The following is an 18874-nucleotide window of genomic DNA, read 5'->3' on the forward strand; positions in this document are numbered from 1 at the left end:
TGGACGGCACGGCTCTCATTCTGGGAGGCTGTCATATGACGTTCACCCAGAACGAACACTCTTGCACGCATCCCGGTGATCGGTGGTGTGGTGTCAGTCTGACACACCACTACACCAATCTCGGTAAAGAGTCTCTGACGGAGGCTCTTTACCACGTGATCAACCGTGTCCAATCTTGGCCGATCACAAACAGGAAGAGCCGTTGATTGGCTTTTCCTCACTCGGTGGATGCCCACCCAGGACCACCAGGGATGGCCACCACACTGGACCACCAGGTATGCCACCCTAGACCACGATGGAAATGCCAATCAGTGCCCATCCCCAATGCCTACCAGTGCCATCAGTGATGCCTAACAATGCCATCTATCATTGCCGCATATCAGTACCCAGCAGTGCCGCCTATCAGTGCCACCCATAAATACCCATCAGTGCAGCCTCTCAGTGCCACCTCATCGGTGCCCATCAGTGAAGGAGAAAACTTACTTATATACAAAATTTTATAACAGAAACAAAAGAAAAAAAAAATTAATTCTTTGCTAAACAAAAGAGTGCAGAGGTGATCAAATAGCACCAAAAGAAAGCTCTATTTGTGGGAACAAAATTATAATAATTCTGTTTGGGTACAGTGTAGCATGACCACGCAATTGTCATTTAAACAGCGACAGCGCTGAAAGCTGAAAATTGGCTTGGGCAGGAAGGGGGTGCAAGTGCCCTGTATTTAGGTGGTTAAAGATAATGGGAATGGTTTTATAAAAACCAATCAGCTGCTGCTTTTGCACTTTATATGTGACTTTTCTTTGGGAGTATTTCACCAAAAACTTTTTTTTGCAGGGTATACCCAAAATCTGACTTGTATCTTAGTGCAGAGTTTTGGGAAAATCAGTAAACACAAGCAGGACATTATATTTCTGGGGGCACATTCTGTACATCATCTGTGTGCAGAACAATACCAGGTTGCCAAATTGCATTTTACAGAAAATTACAGCACTGCAGATTGAAAAGGCAACATTCAAATACCAGTACATTATGATTAGTGTATATATATATATATATATATATATATATATATATATATATATATATATATATATATACACACACATATACATACATACACACACACACACACACACATACACACACAGTATTCAGACCCCCTTAAATTTTCCACTCTTTGTTACATTGCAGCCATTTGCTAAAATTTCATTTTTTTTTTCCTCATTAATGTACACACAGCACCCCATATTGACAGAAAAACACAGAATTGTTGCCATTTTTGCAGATTTATTAAAAAAGAAAAACTAAAATAATCACATGGTCCTAAGTATTCAGACCCTCTGCTCAGTATTTAGTAGAAGCACCCTTTTGATCGAAAGCGGCCAGGAGTCTTTTTGGGAAAGATGCAACAAGTTTTTCACACCTGGATTTGGGGATCCTCTGCCATTCCTCCTTGCAGATCCTCTCCAGTTCTGTCAGGTTGGATGGTAAACGTTGGTGGACAGCCATTTTTAGGTCTCTCCAGAGATGCTCAATTGGGTTTAAGTCAGGGCTCTGGCTGGGCCATTCAAGAACAGTCATGGAGTTGTTGTGAAGTCACTCCTTCATTATTTTAGCTGTGTGCTTAGGGTCATTGTCTTGTTGGAAGGTAAACCTACGGCCCAGTCTGAGGTCCTGAGCACTCTGGAGAAGGTTTTTATCCAGGATATCCCTGTACTTGGCCGCATTCATCTTTCCCTCGATTGCAACCAGTCATCCTGTCCCTGCAGCTGAAAAACACCCCCACAGCATGATGCTGCCACCACCATGCTTCACTGTTGGGACTGTATTGGACAGGTGATGAGCAGTGCCTGGTTTTCTCCACACATACCTCTTAGAATTAAGGCCAAAAAGTTCTATCTTGGTCTCATCAGACCAGAGAATCTTATTTCTCAGCATCTTGGAGTCCTTCTGGTGTTTTTTTAGCAAACTCCATGCAGGCTTTCATGTGTCTTGCACAGAGGAGAGGCTTCTGTTGGGCCACTCTGCCATAAAGCCCCGACTGGTGGAGGGCTGCAGTGATGGTTCACTTTCTACAACTTTCTCCCATCTCCTGACTGCATCTCTGGAGCTGAGCCACAGTGATCTTTGGGTTCTTCTTTACCTCTCTCACCAAGGCTCTTCTCCCCTGATAGCTCAGTTTGGCCAGACGGCCAGCTCTAGGAAGGGTTCTGGTCGTCCCAAATGTCTTCCATTTAAGGATTATGGAGGCCACTGAGCTATTAGGAACCTTAAGTGCAGCAGAAATTTTTTTGTAACCTTGGTCAGATCTGTGCCGTGCCACAATTCTGTCTCAGAGCTCTTCAGGCAGTTCCTTTGACCTCATGATTCTCATTTGCTCTGACATGCACTATGAGCTGTAGGGTCTTATATAGACAGGTGTGTGGCTTCCTAATCAAGTCCAATCAGTATAATCAAACACAGCTGGACTCAAATGAAGGTGTAGAACCATCTCAAGGATGATCAGAGGAAATGGACAGCACCTGAGTTAAATATATGAGTGTCACAGCAAAGGGTCTGAATACTTAGGACCATGTGATATTTCAGTTTTTCTTTTTTAATAAATCTGCAAAAATGTCAACAATTCTGTGTTTTTCTGTCAATATGGGTGCTGTGTGTACAAATGGCTGCAATATAACAAAGAGTGAAAAATTTAAGGGGGTCTGAATACTTTCCTATGTATGTATGTATGTATGTATGTATGTATGTATGTATGTATGTATGTATATATATATATATATATATATATATATATATATATATATATATATATATATATATATATATATATATATATATACACACACACACACACACACACACATATACACACATACACATTTTTTTCCGACAAAAATGGAGTTACCCTTTAAGGATTAGTTCACACCATGTCAACTGGGCCGTGTTGATCAGCAGCAATTGCTTTCCATGTTCCCACCATAAGACCCCTTTCACACTGGGGCCACGTTAGCGGTAAAGCACCGCTCATTTTAGCAACACTTTTCGGCTGCTAGCGGGGCGCTTTTAACCCCAAAGAAGCGGTTAAAAACTTCTGTGTTGCGGCACTTTTTAGGCGCTTCAGAAGCACTGCCCATTCATTCCAATGAGCAGGGCATTTTGGGAACGCGAAATACAGCACTCCCAAACTGACCAAATGATGCTGCCTGCAGGACTTTTCGGATCATCCTGCAAGAGCACCGCCCCAGTGTGAAAAGTCACACTGAAATGAATTGGAGGTGGTTTTCAGGCACTTAGCAGAGGCCATTTTCAGCGCTAAAGCGCCTGAAAACCACCCCATGTGAAAGGGGTCTAAGGCATCCTGAATTTTTACGTAGCGCACCGCATGTTACTTCACTGCACTCGCGGTCACAAAGCAATGCAGTGCACAGATCTGCATTTATTGTCATTTTTGTGACACTTCAATAAAGATAAAAAAAAAAAAATTGTAAAAAGCATCATGTGTTGTAAAACCATGCATCATACCACCACTCACTGCCCCTACACAACTTACATGTGCACGCATTTTAGTGTGCAGGTTGGTGTTAATGAGCCCTAAAAGCTTTAGCAGAGCTACCTGAGACTGAAAGCTTTGCAAATGCTATGATTATGTCTTGTACATAACAAATCCCCGATGTACAAAGCCTTAGAGGGCCCTTTTACACCAGCTGTGTCATACTGCGATCAACAGGGGATTCATAAACAGATTCGCTGCTAAATCGGAGCTGAACAGTACACAGTTGTCACTTTTGTGACTTTCCTAACTGTTTTGCCCTCCTGGAACTTAAACTTAACCACTTGCTTACTGGGCACTTAAACCCCCCTCCTATCCAGACCAATTTTCAGCTTTCAGCGCTGTCACACTTTGAATGACAATTGCGCGGTCATACAACACTGTACCCAAATGTAAAAAACTGAATTTTTTTTAAATTTTAATTTTATATTTAATTATTTTATATTTTGTTATAAGAAAAATTAAAAGCAGGTCATTTTTCTCCTTCATTGATGTACGCTGATGAGGCGGCAGTGATGCGCACGGATAGGCGGCAGTGATGGGCACTGATCAGTTACACTGATAGGCAGCACTGCTAGGTGGCACTGATTGGCACTACAGGTGGGCATTGATAGGTGGCACTTGTGGACATTGATAGGGGCACTATTAGTTGGCTATGATGAGGCAGATGTGCCTCTTCCACTTCGGGACCGATGTCCCTCACATCCGAGACGGTGATCGGCTTTTTTTTTCTACTCACGCTGTCAGCGCAAGTAGAAAAAAAAAAAAAAATGATTACCGATCTTTTGTTTACATCATGTGATCAGCTGTCATTAGCTGACAGCTGATCACATGGTAAGGGGATCACCCGAGTCTCAGTGACTCGGTGATCACAGCACGCAGGGCGCGTGCACAGGGGAGGCCGTCTTGTGACGGCCTCCCGGGAATTTAGGTCCGCACTGTGGCCGTCATTCGGCCATAGCGCGGATGTGAAGTGGTTAAAGAATAAGTTCACCTTTTAAAAAATAATAAAATACACATTTTTTTTAGTAGGGAAAAAAAAAAAATGTGCATTTATTTTTTTTTCCTGGAGCCTGCAGAGCATTGCACCTGTGATCAGCAGATCGCAGGTGGAGTTTCAGTCTCCTGCAGACTCTCAGCATAGCTGTCTGCCCGTACCTCATACGGGCAGGCAGTTACCTGAGGGCAGGAAGAATCAATGGATTACCAGAGCACTCACCAGCACCTTGGTAGTTTATTGAGAACTACAAACCATCAGCTGCAATGGCTGACGGAACTTGTAGGCATTCATTTACAGTCCTAGACAGACTTGAGGTAATCGGATATAAATGTATGCGTGTATGTTTACATTTTTCTGGCTATAGACTAATGGTGCCCATACACTAGACAAAAGAAAAAAAAAAAAAATTGTCTGAAAATCTGGACAGTTTGTGCGTTTTTCGTCCACTTAATGGGCACAAATCGAAAATTGATTGTGATACTTTGGGCCAAAAAATAAAAGGAAACGTTTGAAAAACTTCTGCCGAACAAAGGATAAATGGAAAGGTCAATGTGTTTCTTGCCCGTTAAAAAATTTAACTGTTACTGCGTATATGTGACGAAGCAAAAAAAAAAAAAAAATTAAACGAGAAACTGACTCATTTGTGTCCAATGAACGATTTATCCTTCAAAATTCGGTCATTACATGATGGCAATATTGTTTGCTCTCACAACTGTGTATTCGTTTTTTGAAAATGCATTTAAATGATTTTTTAACTGGTGTATGGCTAGCATCACATGAAGTTTCCATTCAGATCTGCTTGAAAAACTGAAGATGGATCTGATTGAAATGGCTACATTAAATGGGCCTTACAATGAACCATTAGGCTCGATTCACACTGCTGCGACATAGGATCCGACTTGCGAGACCCCGAGTCGCATATTAAATTCAGTGTTTCCCTATGAGAGCAGTCTTAACTGACGCTACACAAGTCGCTCCGTTTTTAGAAAGGGTTCCTGCACTACCTTGGTCTGACTTGAGTGCGATTTCAGCCTTTGTACAGGCTCCTAAATAGCATACAAGTCGGATCAAGTCAGAAGGAAGTTGCAGGGCAAGGTTGTACGACTTTGCCATCACAGTGTGAACCAAGCCTTAATCAGATGTATAAAAGTAACAATTTACAAATTTGAAAAAAAAAAAAAGTGAAACAAAAAAGTAACCTTTAATTTGCGGTCTATATGGCTGGTTCCTTTTAAGATGTTGACAAACTGCAATGTCAGAGTTCTAGTTCCTATAGTAAGGCCACGTGTTACTTATAAGCTGCTCCACACATGCTAGCATAGATCAAATTATTAATTTTGTATAGATTACATTTCATGAAAAACACATGTTGCGCTGCTACTATACAGCAGATATATAATATAACAGATACAGAAAAAGTCTAAAACTGAAAATGAAGAACCTAGGACAGAAGGCCAAAGCAGGCAGTATATAGCATGACAGATAAACCAACAGGAAGTAGCGGTTCCTAGGCTAACCGTTCTTTCATCCCCAGAGCACAAAGTCAAAAAAAAAAAAATCTGCCAGAGAGGCTTTTTTTCAGTTAAGTGCTACAAAAAAAAAAAAAAAAGACAAAATATTCCAACAATCTGTTTCAGTTTGGCATGGGCTAATTTTCAATGGGCAGAATCACAGGCCTTGCAATTCTGCTTATTTGGAGGGTTGATTTGTCGGTCACAGTATTTGAAGAAATGGGGTGACAGATCTATTTTAATCACCAAACGTGTTCTGAAAAAATTACAATTGTAGGTGTATGGTATAGATGGCAACCAGTACATCATGGAATAAGCCAGAAATAATTTACCTCCAAAGGTCACGTATTCATTTGGTCACTGTGTGGCTTGAGCTTTATGAAATATCTATTTAAAGAGATCTTTCTGACAGCAAGGACATGTTTTCAAACAATGCATGTCAAAGCCGAGCTATGAAATGGGAGCACAATATTTGATGAGATAGCGCTGGTGCTGACTAGGCACCTCTACATTACATGGTAACCAAGAAGCCACAGATACCTATTGGCTGCCATGACTAGAGTGATGTCATAGCAGCTCACTACGGCCAGAAAATGTCTCCATTCTACAGGCTCCGATCTAAGTGGAGAAATTGGTATTCCCTTCAGATGGAGCTGGTTTAACCAACTACCAAATGTGTAACTCACGTTCAGATGTGGGTGTATTGACCCATACATCATCGGGGCAGGACGAAAGCGTAGTGCAGAGTACAGGCACAGCATGAGCCATATTCACATACCATGGTCAGGCCAATATTTTCATTAGACAGGGAAGGAATCAATGCAGCCTCTTTCTCCGGTCTTCTATTCACAAGTAACGGGGATGTCATGCTGTGGAACCACCTGTGTGTGACAGATCTACTGGACGTGAACCAAGTCAGCTATACACTGGCAGATAGGTTCTTCTAATCGAATCTAACCGTTCTCCGAAAATCTGTCCATTAACAGAGCCAGCAGGAAACTGTTCCAAATGAATTTTTCATCACATGGCTTCCAAGGCAGACTACACATTTTTGTTTTCTATTACACACCGGCTAGTGAAAGGAGCAGTGCAGTGAGAAACATTTAAAGTAAGCCTTGGGTTAGAGTTTGGATGTCATGCTAATCCTTTGGCCTCAATAACTTTCAATCTGTTGATCTACAATAAGTATACAAACCAGAAGTCCTTATCTGCATACATGCTGGAGGTTAGGGACTCAAAAGGGTTGATTTACTAAAAGGAAAATAAACTGTACACTGCAAGTGCACTTACTCCAAAGCTTTGCAAATGAGGTAAAGCTTCACTCTGCAAAGAATACCCAATCGCATGCAGGGAAAATAAAAAAAACCGAAACAAAAAAAGAAAAAAAAAAAAACAGCATTTTTGCTTCCACGTGATTGGAAGACGGAAATCAAAAGAGCTTCCCCCGATTTCAGAGCTTCCCCTCAGATCTAGAGCAAGTGCACAGTATATTTGCCTTTCGTAAATCAACCTCAACGTACTAAAGCACATATTCACCAAGACAGCCAGGCAACCAACATTTCCAATAAAAAGAGGCCAAAAATGGCAGCTTGCATTTTTTTTTTTTCTCATGACAGATTTCCTTCAAGATCAGACAGGTATTCCAGCATGCTGGGGTATTGAAAGGACAAGGCCCCATTCACATGATCACCTAGTGGGACCAAGCATTCCTGCTACAAGATTTTGACATGCAATTTTTCACACGATTCTGCTTGTTGCATAGGGAAGCTTATTCACTCCAATAGAGTGCCCTACGCGTGTTTGTCACCCAAAAGGAAGCTTCTGCTCCTCCTTGGGTGTGACAAGCTTCAAGCAATTTTAAAGAAGTGCTTTGCTGGGATTGCCACAAAATCTTGTTGAGCGACAATTGAGGCAGAATCGCATTGTGTTTGGGGTGCCATTAAAGTACAATGGCACCCCAAACACGCGCAGTGCTTCGCACTGCAACTGACACTTGATATGGATTGCTGGCAGAATCGCAGCGATTCTATCCACAATCCCGAATCGCAAAATTTGAATGGAGCTTTAGACTTCATGTACACTAGCCTATACCGGCAGCTCCTAAACACCTATGTGTCCATGAACACATAGGGGGTTATTTACTAAAGGTAAATTCACTTTGCACTACAAGTGCACTTGGAAGTGCAGGCGTTGTAGATCTGAGGGAGACATGCAAGGAAAATAAAAAAACAGCATTTTTGCTTGTACATGATTGGATGATAGAAATCAGCAGAGCTTCCCGCCTCATTTCATAGCTTCTCCTCAGATCTACAGTGACTGCACTTTCAGTGCAAAGTGGATTTGCCTTCAGTAAATCAACCCCAATGGCTTTTAGCAGAGTTTAGGAGCTGCCGCATATAGGTGAGCTTCAACCGCCCTATCCTGAACGCGGAAGAATCGCGTTCTGCGTAGGAACGTTTTGACCACCGGCCACAGGAAAAACACAAAACGGCACAAAATCACTGTGCAATTGCACTGCAAATGTAGACCTTACACAATTTCTTCTTTCCCAGTATTCATGGCTTATTCACACCAGATCTGTTGAGCTGCATTTTTTTTGCACACCACTGCACATGTATGGTGTTTACAGAGCACATAGATAGCAATTGTTGCTCATTCTCCGTTTACATCATACATGTGCGGTGGTGTGCAGAAAAAACAACTAAATGGACGTGGTGTGAAAAAGCCCTCGGAGTCGATTGACCTTCAGAATTTGTACCCAAAAGTCAGGCTGGCCATGACAAAACATTCAGCAAAAGGAAGCCAAGTGACGCCAGGTTTGCAGCCTGTATTGGCTTGATTTTACTAATATTTGGGGCATGATCTGTCCAATTCAGTGTCATCCTACAGCAATAAAGCTAGCTATACACAGGAGGTTAATTTACTAAAACTGCAGTGTGTAAAATATTGTGCAGCTCTGCATAGAAACCAATCAGCTTCCAGGTTTTGTTTGTCAAAGCATATTTGAACAAACTGACGTTAGAAGCTGATTGGCTACCATGCACAGCTGCACCAGATTTTGCACTTTCCACTTTTAGTAATTCAACCCCACAGTTAGCATTTTTTGTTCAGCCTGCAGTCTCAATAAAAATAATAAAATAAAAAATAATATTATAACCGCTTTCCCCCATCCACATTATACAGCAAAGATGAAGTAATTTTCTGCTGCAGCTATTGTATTGACAGCCGGCACCAGCAGCTGTCAGAATACCAGAACAATGGCTGCATCTGATTGGCTGTTCAGCTGACAACTTCCTGTCTGGCTTCTAAGATTTTTTAAGTGACAAATGTCAGGCAGGAGGGTGCGAACAAGTCAACCCATGTAGCAAAATTTTGTCTAGTTCATCAGTAAGGCCTGGTTCACACCTATGCATTTTTTTTAGCACGTTTTCAGTTTTGCAGAAATACACTACAGTCCATTTAACATGGTTCCCCGCACTCGCTGTCACACACAGCCCTGCCCCCTGGTCCCAGGGAATTTTATAGACAGATCACCCGTCCAATCTCGGGATGAGTGACGAGTATCAAAGTTCCCCAGCCAGGGCTGTACGGGACGCCGAGCGGCAGGAACACAGCAATTGAAATCAAAGCTATTCCAATGATGTCCCTCAGCGCTCCTATCATCCGGCCAGCAATGCTCTCCCTCTGCATGATGGGCATGGGCAGGCTGCCTTGGTGGGCACGGATAAAATTGCTTAATTCTGCATAAACATTTAAGTGTCATTTCATGAGATAATTTATGAGGGCGCGTTTAGGGGCGGGGCAGGGTAGTGGTTGGGTGGGGCAAATGGTAGCGAGTAACCCTTGAGGCCTGGCTAGTAGCTCAGGATTTGAAATTTTGAGCCCTGCTATAGACTACAATGGATGAAAAGCATGTATTAAAATTTGCAAAATGCACCTGTAATATGCAACCTGCATAGGTGTGAATCAGGCCTCAGCGGACAAAATTCAACAAGCTTAAAAAGGTCTTCCCTTTGCAATAAAGAATGAATAGTAAGCTCCTATTGCTTGCCACGAGGCATCACATACCTAGCAAATTCTTTCTCCGGGGTCCATAAATAAGGCCTGATCCATTCATTTCAGAACAAATACTAGAGAAAGCATCCTTACAGATAAACTCAACATGTGTCAAATACAAATACAAGGCACCCCCACTCGTGCAAAAGCGGCCTTCATTTATTTCTCTCTTTTCTTTACCTGGGTTCAGGCAGTACGATCTTCTTGCTAGCCCTGGCCGCAGGAGTGGATTTACTCTTCTCCATTGCCATCAGGTAGCTGACATCAGCCAACACCGCCTCTAGATCCGCCATGGTGGAAACTTGAAGTTAAGTCAACCCAGCCAAGAAACACAAGTCAACAAAATTAAAAAAAAAAAAAAAAAAAAACCCACACAGTATCCGTTTAAAAAAATAAATACGAAAACTCTATTAAATTAAAAAAAAAAAGTAACACTGCAATCCTGCCAGAAAAAAAAAAAACAAAAAAAAAAAAACACAAATTTGTCTCTGCAACCTGAATTGCAAAGATGGGGAGAAGTCAAGTCGATGCGTTGATGGACCCAGGGGATGTGTGAATGCAGATTGCTCCTGAATGAGGCCTGGTTCATGTATGGCAAGGCAAGAGAGGAGGTTCAAGGACTTATTTGAGGAATCAAGCTACAAAATATCCACTTTGATTTTTTATTTTTTTTTGTTTTAGAAGGACAAATCCCAATGTGTGTTGAGCAGGGGAGACAATCCAGCTTGGAGGGACATCACCTAGCTCAGGATCTGATGGACTTCATTGAAGGATTCCACAGAAATGGTTGTGTGTGTGTTCCCCAGTATTCCAGCACAGATTGCAGGCAGTGGGACTTCCTTCAAGGAGTGGGCATGGTAGTGGAGGAGAATCAGGCGCTTTTCCCATCAAGATGCCCCTCGATCCCTCTCCCCAACATGTTGCAGATGTCAGGCACAACACATCCAGGCTTCAGTGATGGTCTCCAGCCCCAGCGATCTGCATTCACAGCCTTAGCAGCACACCATGTTCCTGGCTTGCAGGAAGCCCAGCTTCTCTCTGCTGCAATGGCAGGCAGTCACTACAATGTGCTTCCCTTTTTTTTTTTCCCCCTTCTTCTTTAGCAAGCCTCACATCAAATCATTGCTGATCGCAGGGTGGAGGGACCTCAGCAGACAAGCCTGCTTATTCCAAAGGAGAGCGAAGACTCGGCAATACATGGAAATGGGAATCCAGCGAGGAAGAATAGAAAATCCCAGCCAGGGGAACACCAGATCCGTCTCCCTCTGCAGTCTTCTGGCTGGAACAGCTGTTTAGGCACCTACAAAGCAATCTTCAGCATATCCACAGGGCAGCAGATTGGGGGGACCGAGCTATTCCCTTCTAATGGGCCAAATCTTGCCTTTCTCCTGTGCTGACAGCCTCCTGCTCCTGTACAGCAAGGCTCTATTAACATGAGCAGAGAAGCCGTGATGTCTGTTACTTCCTCTCCTGTGTGTGATAGCAGGGACGGCCACTGAGAAACTCTGGGGGTGGAGCGCTTCAGTCTGCCGGATCTGGAGCGTAAAGCAAATAGTGACAGCTAAAACACAGGCATGCCTAGTGCGGCCTCCTCATACTGGGCCATCCCTGCACATACCATGCCATATATCCGCACACACTCCATTCATTCCATCATATACACTGTATAATGCATGTTACAGGAATTAGACATCCTATACAATGCCTAGGAAATCTATAGGATGCCTCATTTCACACATTACCTGCAACATATATATATATATATATATATATATATATATATATATATATATATATATATATATATATATATATATATATATATATATATATAATTATTATTATTATTATTATTACTCTGCAGGATTTATGGAGCGCCAACAGTTTGCACAGCAGGGATCACAGCGCCCTGCATGTTAGAGCTTACAATCGAAAAGGGACATATATATATATACATACACACATATATATATATATATATATATATATATATATATATATATATATATATATATATATATATATATATATATATATATATTATACATCTGTGTAAATTTTGTGTGTGTGTGTGTGTATATATATATATATTTTAGGGATGCACCAACACCATTTTTTTTTTACAATGAGTACGAGTACCGATACTTTTTTTTTTTAGTACTCGCTGATACCAATTGCCGATACCTACCGCAACTGTTTTGTTTTCACTTCAGCTGTCATAGTAAATTAAGGGTTAATAAAGGGTTAAACATTTGTTCATCCCTTTGATCTACAGATGAAGAAACAGAAAGATACAAAAGGAAACAATGTTGCTTTTTATTTAAGTGTTTCAGAGGCTGAGCAATGTTGTTAAAAAATATTGCCAGCTGCTTTTTTTTTTTTTTTTTTTTTTCACAGCTCCAATTACCAGACTTCTTTAACACTTCAGCTGGTTTTCAGTTCGGTTTCAGGTATCGATGCATTTGCACGTGTATCGATACTTGTGCAAATACTCGGTATCGGTACCAATACTAGTATAGGTTCAACCCTAATATATATATATTATTTAAGGTACTTATATAGCACCATCAATTTACACAGTGCTTTACATATACATTGTACATTCACATCGGTCCCTACCCTCAGGGAGCTTACAATATAAGGTCCCTAAACTCACATTCATATACTAGGGCCGATTTAGACAGGATCCAATTAACCTACCAGCATATCTTTGGAGTGTGTGAGGAAACCAGAGGAAACCCCACGCAGGCACAGGGAGAACATGCAAACTCCAGGCAGGTAGTGTCGTGGTTGGGATTCAAACCAGCAACCCTTCTTACTGCTAGGCGAGAGTGCTACACACTACACCACTGCAATGAGTATGAGTATGCACACCACTACACCAATATATATATATATATATTGTTGCTGGGGTGGAGGTCTATAGTTGCTGAGAGGGATCTATTGTTGCTAGAGAGATATATTGTTGCTGGGAGGGATCTATTGTTGGTAGAGAGATATATTGTTGCTGGGAGGGATCTATTGTTGGTAGAGAGATATATTGTTGCTGGGAGGGATCTATTTTTGCTGGCGTGATCTATTGTTGCTGGCCGAAGTGGACTTATTTTACTGCCTTTCATTAACAAATTCCATACAAACTACTTAGCACCAAAAATGATACTTGGTTCTGTATTCTCTGTAAGAGGCGATACTGGGAGATGGGCAGGGGGTGGAACTAGGGTTGCCACCTGTCCAGGATTCACCCGGACAGTGCGGGTTTTGAATCCGCCTGAAACCCGGACACATTATTCAGACAGGGCTGTGGCTCCCCAAGTAACCAAGAAAATCACTTAAAAATCTGTTGCCATCTGGGAGCTGTGGGCATCTGTCTGGGGACAGGTTCGGCATCACTGGGGGGGGGCACGATGATGTTAGCAAGAGCAATTTTGCCACACACACTGTTCGCCACAGCACACTACGTGCGCTACCACCCAATGGCGTCCCAGGTCTTTTATAATACTATAGTGTATACTATGAGAAAAATGCCCTGCACCACTAAAGTGTTCAGTTTTGGCTGGAAGAAGAGGTGGCAACCCTATGTGGAACCAAAGGGAGATAAGGGGTAACTTGGAAGGGGTAGTACCTGCACCTATTCTCTGAGGAAAAAAAGCCCTGTGTACAGGGGCGTTGCTAGGTCTGCAAAATATCTGGAGCTAGAGCCCATAGCAGCGGTCACCAACCGTAGTAAGCAATTTTTTACAGCCAATGGCTGGTGTCAGTGCTTCAATCAGCACGGCACCATGGTTGATATGGTGTCAGGGTGATTGAAGCACATTATTTCTATTGTTACATTGTAATATATAATGAAGTGGTTCAACTCACCATAATGCAGAATTAGTGGGAGCCCTGGGCGTGTCACATGCCACATCTCCTGCTACCAGATGCAGCTTGTCACTTGCCATGTCGCCTGCCACCAGATGTGGATGATCGCTTGCCACGTCACCTGCCACCAGATGTGGATGATCGCTTGCCATGTCACCTGCCACCAGATCTGGATTGTCACTTGCCACATCACCTGCCACCAGATGTGAATTGTCACTTGCCACGTCACCTGCCACCAGATGTGGATGACCGCTTGCCATGTTACCTACCACCAGACATGGATTGTCACTTGCCACGTCGCCTGCCACCAGATGTGGATGATCATTTGCCACGTCACCTGCCACTATTTGCAGATTGTCACTTGCCATGCCAGCCAGTGCCACCAAATGTGCATTGTTGCTGCATTGGTGGCAGACTGGCAGCACTGGTCCATTTAGCACAGAGACAGGTGCAGTTGTCCGATGCCACTGCCTCTGGTGCTGTCCCCCATAATCCTTTGTTGGATCAGCTTTCTGGAATTTGTTGTTCCGAAGGGGCTTTAAAATACAGCGAGCGTTAACTGCAGGATTTCAGGTCCCAAGATCCTTTGCTCTGACACAGGAGGGGGGGGGGGGGCACAGAGGCAGGTGCAGTTGTCGGTTCAGGAGAGCTGTGATGCGGGGTGGGCAGTGAGAAATGATGTCAACTCGCTGTTCCCCACCGCACCTCTGACATTGACGAGGCCCGCGCTGTGAAGGCGGAAGAGCAGCGATGCGGAGCAGGGGTAGAGAGATTATGTCGTCTCTGCTCGTCCGCCCGCTCGCTTCTCTCATGCACCTGCTTGGCTCTCTCATGCAGCCCTCCCACCGCACCCGCGGCCCGGCTGCAGAGAGGCCATGGCACGCTGGTTAGGCAGGGACCCCATAGCCTCAATAGCCACCCCCTGGCGACGCCACTGCCTGTAAAAAAAAAAATTTTATATATATATATATATATATATATATATATATATATATATATATATACACACACACACACACACACACAGCAAAAGCAATTTCAGTACATTAGTAACATGCATTGGTATTAACCACTTACCCACTGGGCACTTAAACCCCATTTCTAAACAGACCAATTTTCAGCTTTCGGTGCTCTCACATTTTGAATGACAATTACTCAGTCATGCAACACTGAACAGTCAGTCATGCATTCCTAAACAGACCAATTTTCAGCTTTCGGTGCTCTCACATTTTGAATGACAATTACTCAGTCATGCAACACTGTACCTATATCAAATTTTTGTCCTTTTTTCCCCACAAATAGAGCTTTCTTTCGGTGGTATCTAATCACCGCTGGGTTTTTCACTTTTTGCGCTATAAAAGAAAAAAGACCGAAAATTCTGTAAAATAAATGCATTTTTCTTTGTTTCTGTTATAAAATTTTGCAAATTAGTAATTTTTCTTCATATATTTTGGTTAAAATTTATACTGCTACATATCTTTGGTAAACATAACCCAAATCGGTGTATATTATTTGGTCTTTGTGAAAGTTATAGAGTCTACAAGCTATGGTGCCAATCTCTGAAAATTGATCACACCTGAATTACTGACGGCCTATCTAATTTCTTGAGACCCTAACATGCCAGGAAAGTACAAATACCCCCCAAATGACCCCTTTTTGGAAAGTAAACATTCCAAGGTATTTAGTTAGGGGCATGGTGAGTTTTTTGAAGTTGTAATTTTTTCCCACAATTCTTTGCAAAATCAAGATTTTTTTTCCTTCTTTTTTCACAATATTGTTATATTAGCAGGTTGTTTCTCACACACACAACATATGCATAGCACAAATTACACCCCAAAACACATTCTACTATTCCTCCTGAGTATGGCGATACCACATATGTGAGACTTTTACACAGCGTGGCCACATACAGAGGCCCAACATGCAGGGAGCGCCATCAGGCATTCTTGGAGCATAAATTACACATATAATTTCTTGACTACCTCTTGCACTTTTGAAGGCCCTGGAGAACCAGGACAATGGAAACGCCCCAAAAATGACCCCATTTTGGAAATAAAACACCCTAATGTATAATCTATGAGGCATAATGAGTCTTTTAAACATGTCATTTTTTTCTACAAATTTTTGGAATATGTGTAAAGAAAATGAAAACGCATTTTTTTTTACACAATGTTGTCCATTTACACAAGGTTTCTAACACATAGCATGTACATACCAAAAATTACACCCCAAAATAGATTCTCCTACTCCTCCTGAGTACGGTGATATCACATGTGTAACTTTTTCACAGCATGGCCACATAGAGAGGCCCAACATCCAGGGAGAACCGTCAGGTGTTCTAGGGGCATAAGTTTCAAATCTAATTTGACTACCTATTACACTTTTGTGAGGCACTGTATTGGCATGGATGTGGCATGGATGAAAACTGATGTGGCATGGATGAGCCATGGATGGGGATGGCTGAGTATGGATGGGATGACTGAGCATGAATGAGTATGGCTGACTATGGCCGGGTACGGCTGAGTACGGATGGGTACGACTGAGTATGGCTGGGTATGGATGGGATGGCTGGGTACGGCTGAGTATGGCTGGGTACAACTGAGTACGGCTGGGATGGTTGGGTATGGCTGAGTATGGCTGGGTCCGATTGAGTATGGCTGGGTATAGATGGGATGGCTGAGTATGGCTGGGGAGACTGAGTATGGCTGGGTATGGCTGAGTACGGCTGGGTACGACTGAGTATGGCTGAGTATGGCTGAGTATAGCTGGGTACGGCTGAGTACGGCTGAGTATTGCTGAGTATTGCTGGGTATGGCTGGGTACGGCTGGGTATGGCTGAGTATGGATGGGTATGGCTAATTATGGATAGGGGTGGATGGGATGGCTCAGCATAGATGGATGGATAAGTATTGCTGAGGATGGATGGATGGCTGAGTATGCTGAGTATGGATGGCTGAGCATGGATGGATGGATGAGTATGCTGAGTATGGATGGCTGAGTATGGATGGCCGAGCATGGATGGATGGATGAATATGCTGAGTATGGATGGGTGAGCATGGATGGATGGATGGGTATGCTGAGTATGGGTGGGTATGCCGAGCATGGATGGCTGAGTATGCTGAGTATGGATGGCTGAGCATGGATGGATGGATGAGTATGCTGAGTATGGATGAGTATGGAAGTGTGAGCATGGATGGAACGATGAGTATGCTGAGTATGGATGGGTGAGGATGGATGAATGGATGAGAATGCTGAGTTTGGATGGGTGAGCATGGATGGATGGATGAGTATGCGGAGTATGGATGGGTATGCTTAGCATGGATGGCTGAGTATGGATGGATGGCTGGAATGGGTACATATCAGTGCTGTGCTGTGAGCACTACACATCCAACCCACAGCGCTACTGCCACTGATCTCTCCCTTCTCCCCTCGCACTGTACAGAGAAGGGAGAGAGGAACGGGATGTGACGCTGGTTTGTTTACAAGTGATCGCACTGTCATTTGACGAAACGATCACGTGGTACACGGCCACTATCAGCGGCCATTTACCGTGATCCGTGATGCCCGGCAGCCACGGATATTCCCGGGGACACGCGAGAGGGGGATTCTGGGAGGACGTCAATGTACGCCCTCCCAGAGTTATCTAGCCATGCTGTAGCCATCATTCGGCTATAGCGCGGTCAGCAAGCGGTTAAATATTATGCCCAGGAAAGCATATAGCATAATGAATAACACAGACATGTCATGCTTTGCCTAAAAGTGTTCTATAGATTGCTGGCTTCACATATGTGTGGCCTGCAGTTCACAGCATGGGGTCCGTTGCATCCCTGTTCACCGGTTCAGGTGAGATTCAGGTCCCAATTTTTGCCTGAATTCGTACCTGAACCGGACCCAAAGACGCACAACCCCTGTGCAATCCAGACCGCGGCTGCCCTGGACCTTTGTGAACCGGCTCCATTGAGAGCCAGTCGCACGCACCTGTCGTGCGAATTGGTTGCGTATCCCACATTTAATTCGCATATATGTGAACCCAGCCTTACACATTGCCTCTAACATACTGTATATTATTATTATTATCATTATAATTATACAGGATTAATATAGCGCCAACAGTTTGCACAGAGCTTTACAATATAAAGGGGAGACAATACACCAACAGTACAATTCAAAACAAGAGGGTTAGAGGGGCCCTGCTCTTGCGAGCTTACAGGTTTTATATAGCAATATATACACACATACATACAGTATAAGCAATTTCAAAATATTAGTGACATGCCTTGGTATTGTATACAATGCCCAGGGAAAGTATAGCATATTAAAAATTGCCTAAAAGTGTTTATAGATTGCCTAATTTTACACATTTCAAAAAACAAAAAACTCTGTGCTAATAAACAAAAAACCTAGCCACAATGTGTGAAAATGTGTAATAAATCACAACTCAGCATTAAATAAAATGTAAACGGAAAGCTGCTAACATATATGCCCACATACAGATATTAGCAATAATCTAATACCATACATGTAAAGCGCTATCCTCAGAGTTAACAAACATAGGTAATGTCTCTTTAAATCTACAACACACCATGTGCAATTTATGTTAAAAATAAAGTCTCAAAAAAGTCCTTTTTATATTCAAAATAATAAAGCGATAAAAAGTCCATAAAAGTGCTTGTGAAAACAAAAGTTACAAATTCTCTTGTCTGGCGGTGTATTAATGCATCCATCCATTTTTGATTGTATTAGGGTGGGAAAGTGTATTCAGGGTAAATCTGGCCTTTTTTTCTTCCCGGATACAATGGCCTTTTTTTTATATTTATTATTTCCGGCCCTTGGAATGCATTAAATTAACAGTTCTGGCCCTTTGTTTTCTGGCTTACGCAAGTTCCGGCCATCGCATAT

At 42.7% G+C, this 18874-nt stretch overlaps 1 protein-coding gene across 1 annotated transcript in view; it reads right to left on the reverse strand.

Moving 5' to 3' along the window:
- GRK3 (G protein-coupled receptor kinase 3) overlaps positions 1–11646 on the reverse strand; it is a 452072-nt gene extending 440426 nt beyond the window's left edge. The window contains exon 1 of the mRNA XM_073629456.1: positions 10295–11646. Within this exon, the coding sequence (XP_073485557.1) occupies positions 10295–10407 (113 nt within the window). The 5' untranslated portion in view covers positions 10408–11646. The remainder of the gene's footprint in view (positions 1–10294) is intronic.
- Positions 11647–18874: the final 7228 nt, after the last annotated feature.

Source organism: Aquarana catesbeiana, linkage group LG01 (genome assembly GCF_042186555.1).
Source record: "Aquarana catesbeiana isolate 2022-GZ linkage group LG01, ASM4218655v1, whole genome shotgun sequence".
Taxonomy (NCBI): domain Eukaryota; kingdom Metazoa; phylum Chordata; class Amphibia; order Anura; family Ranidae; genus Aquarana; species Aquarana catesbeiana.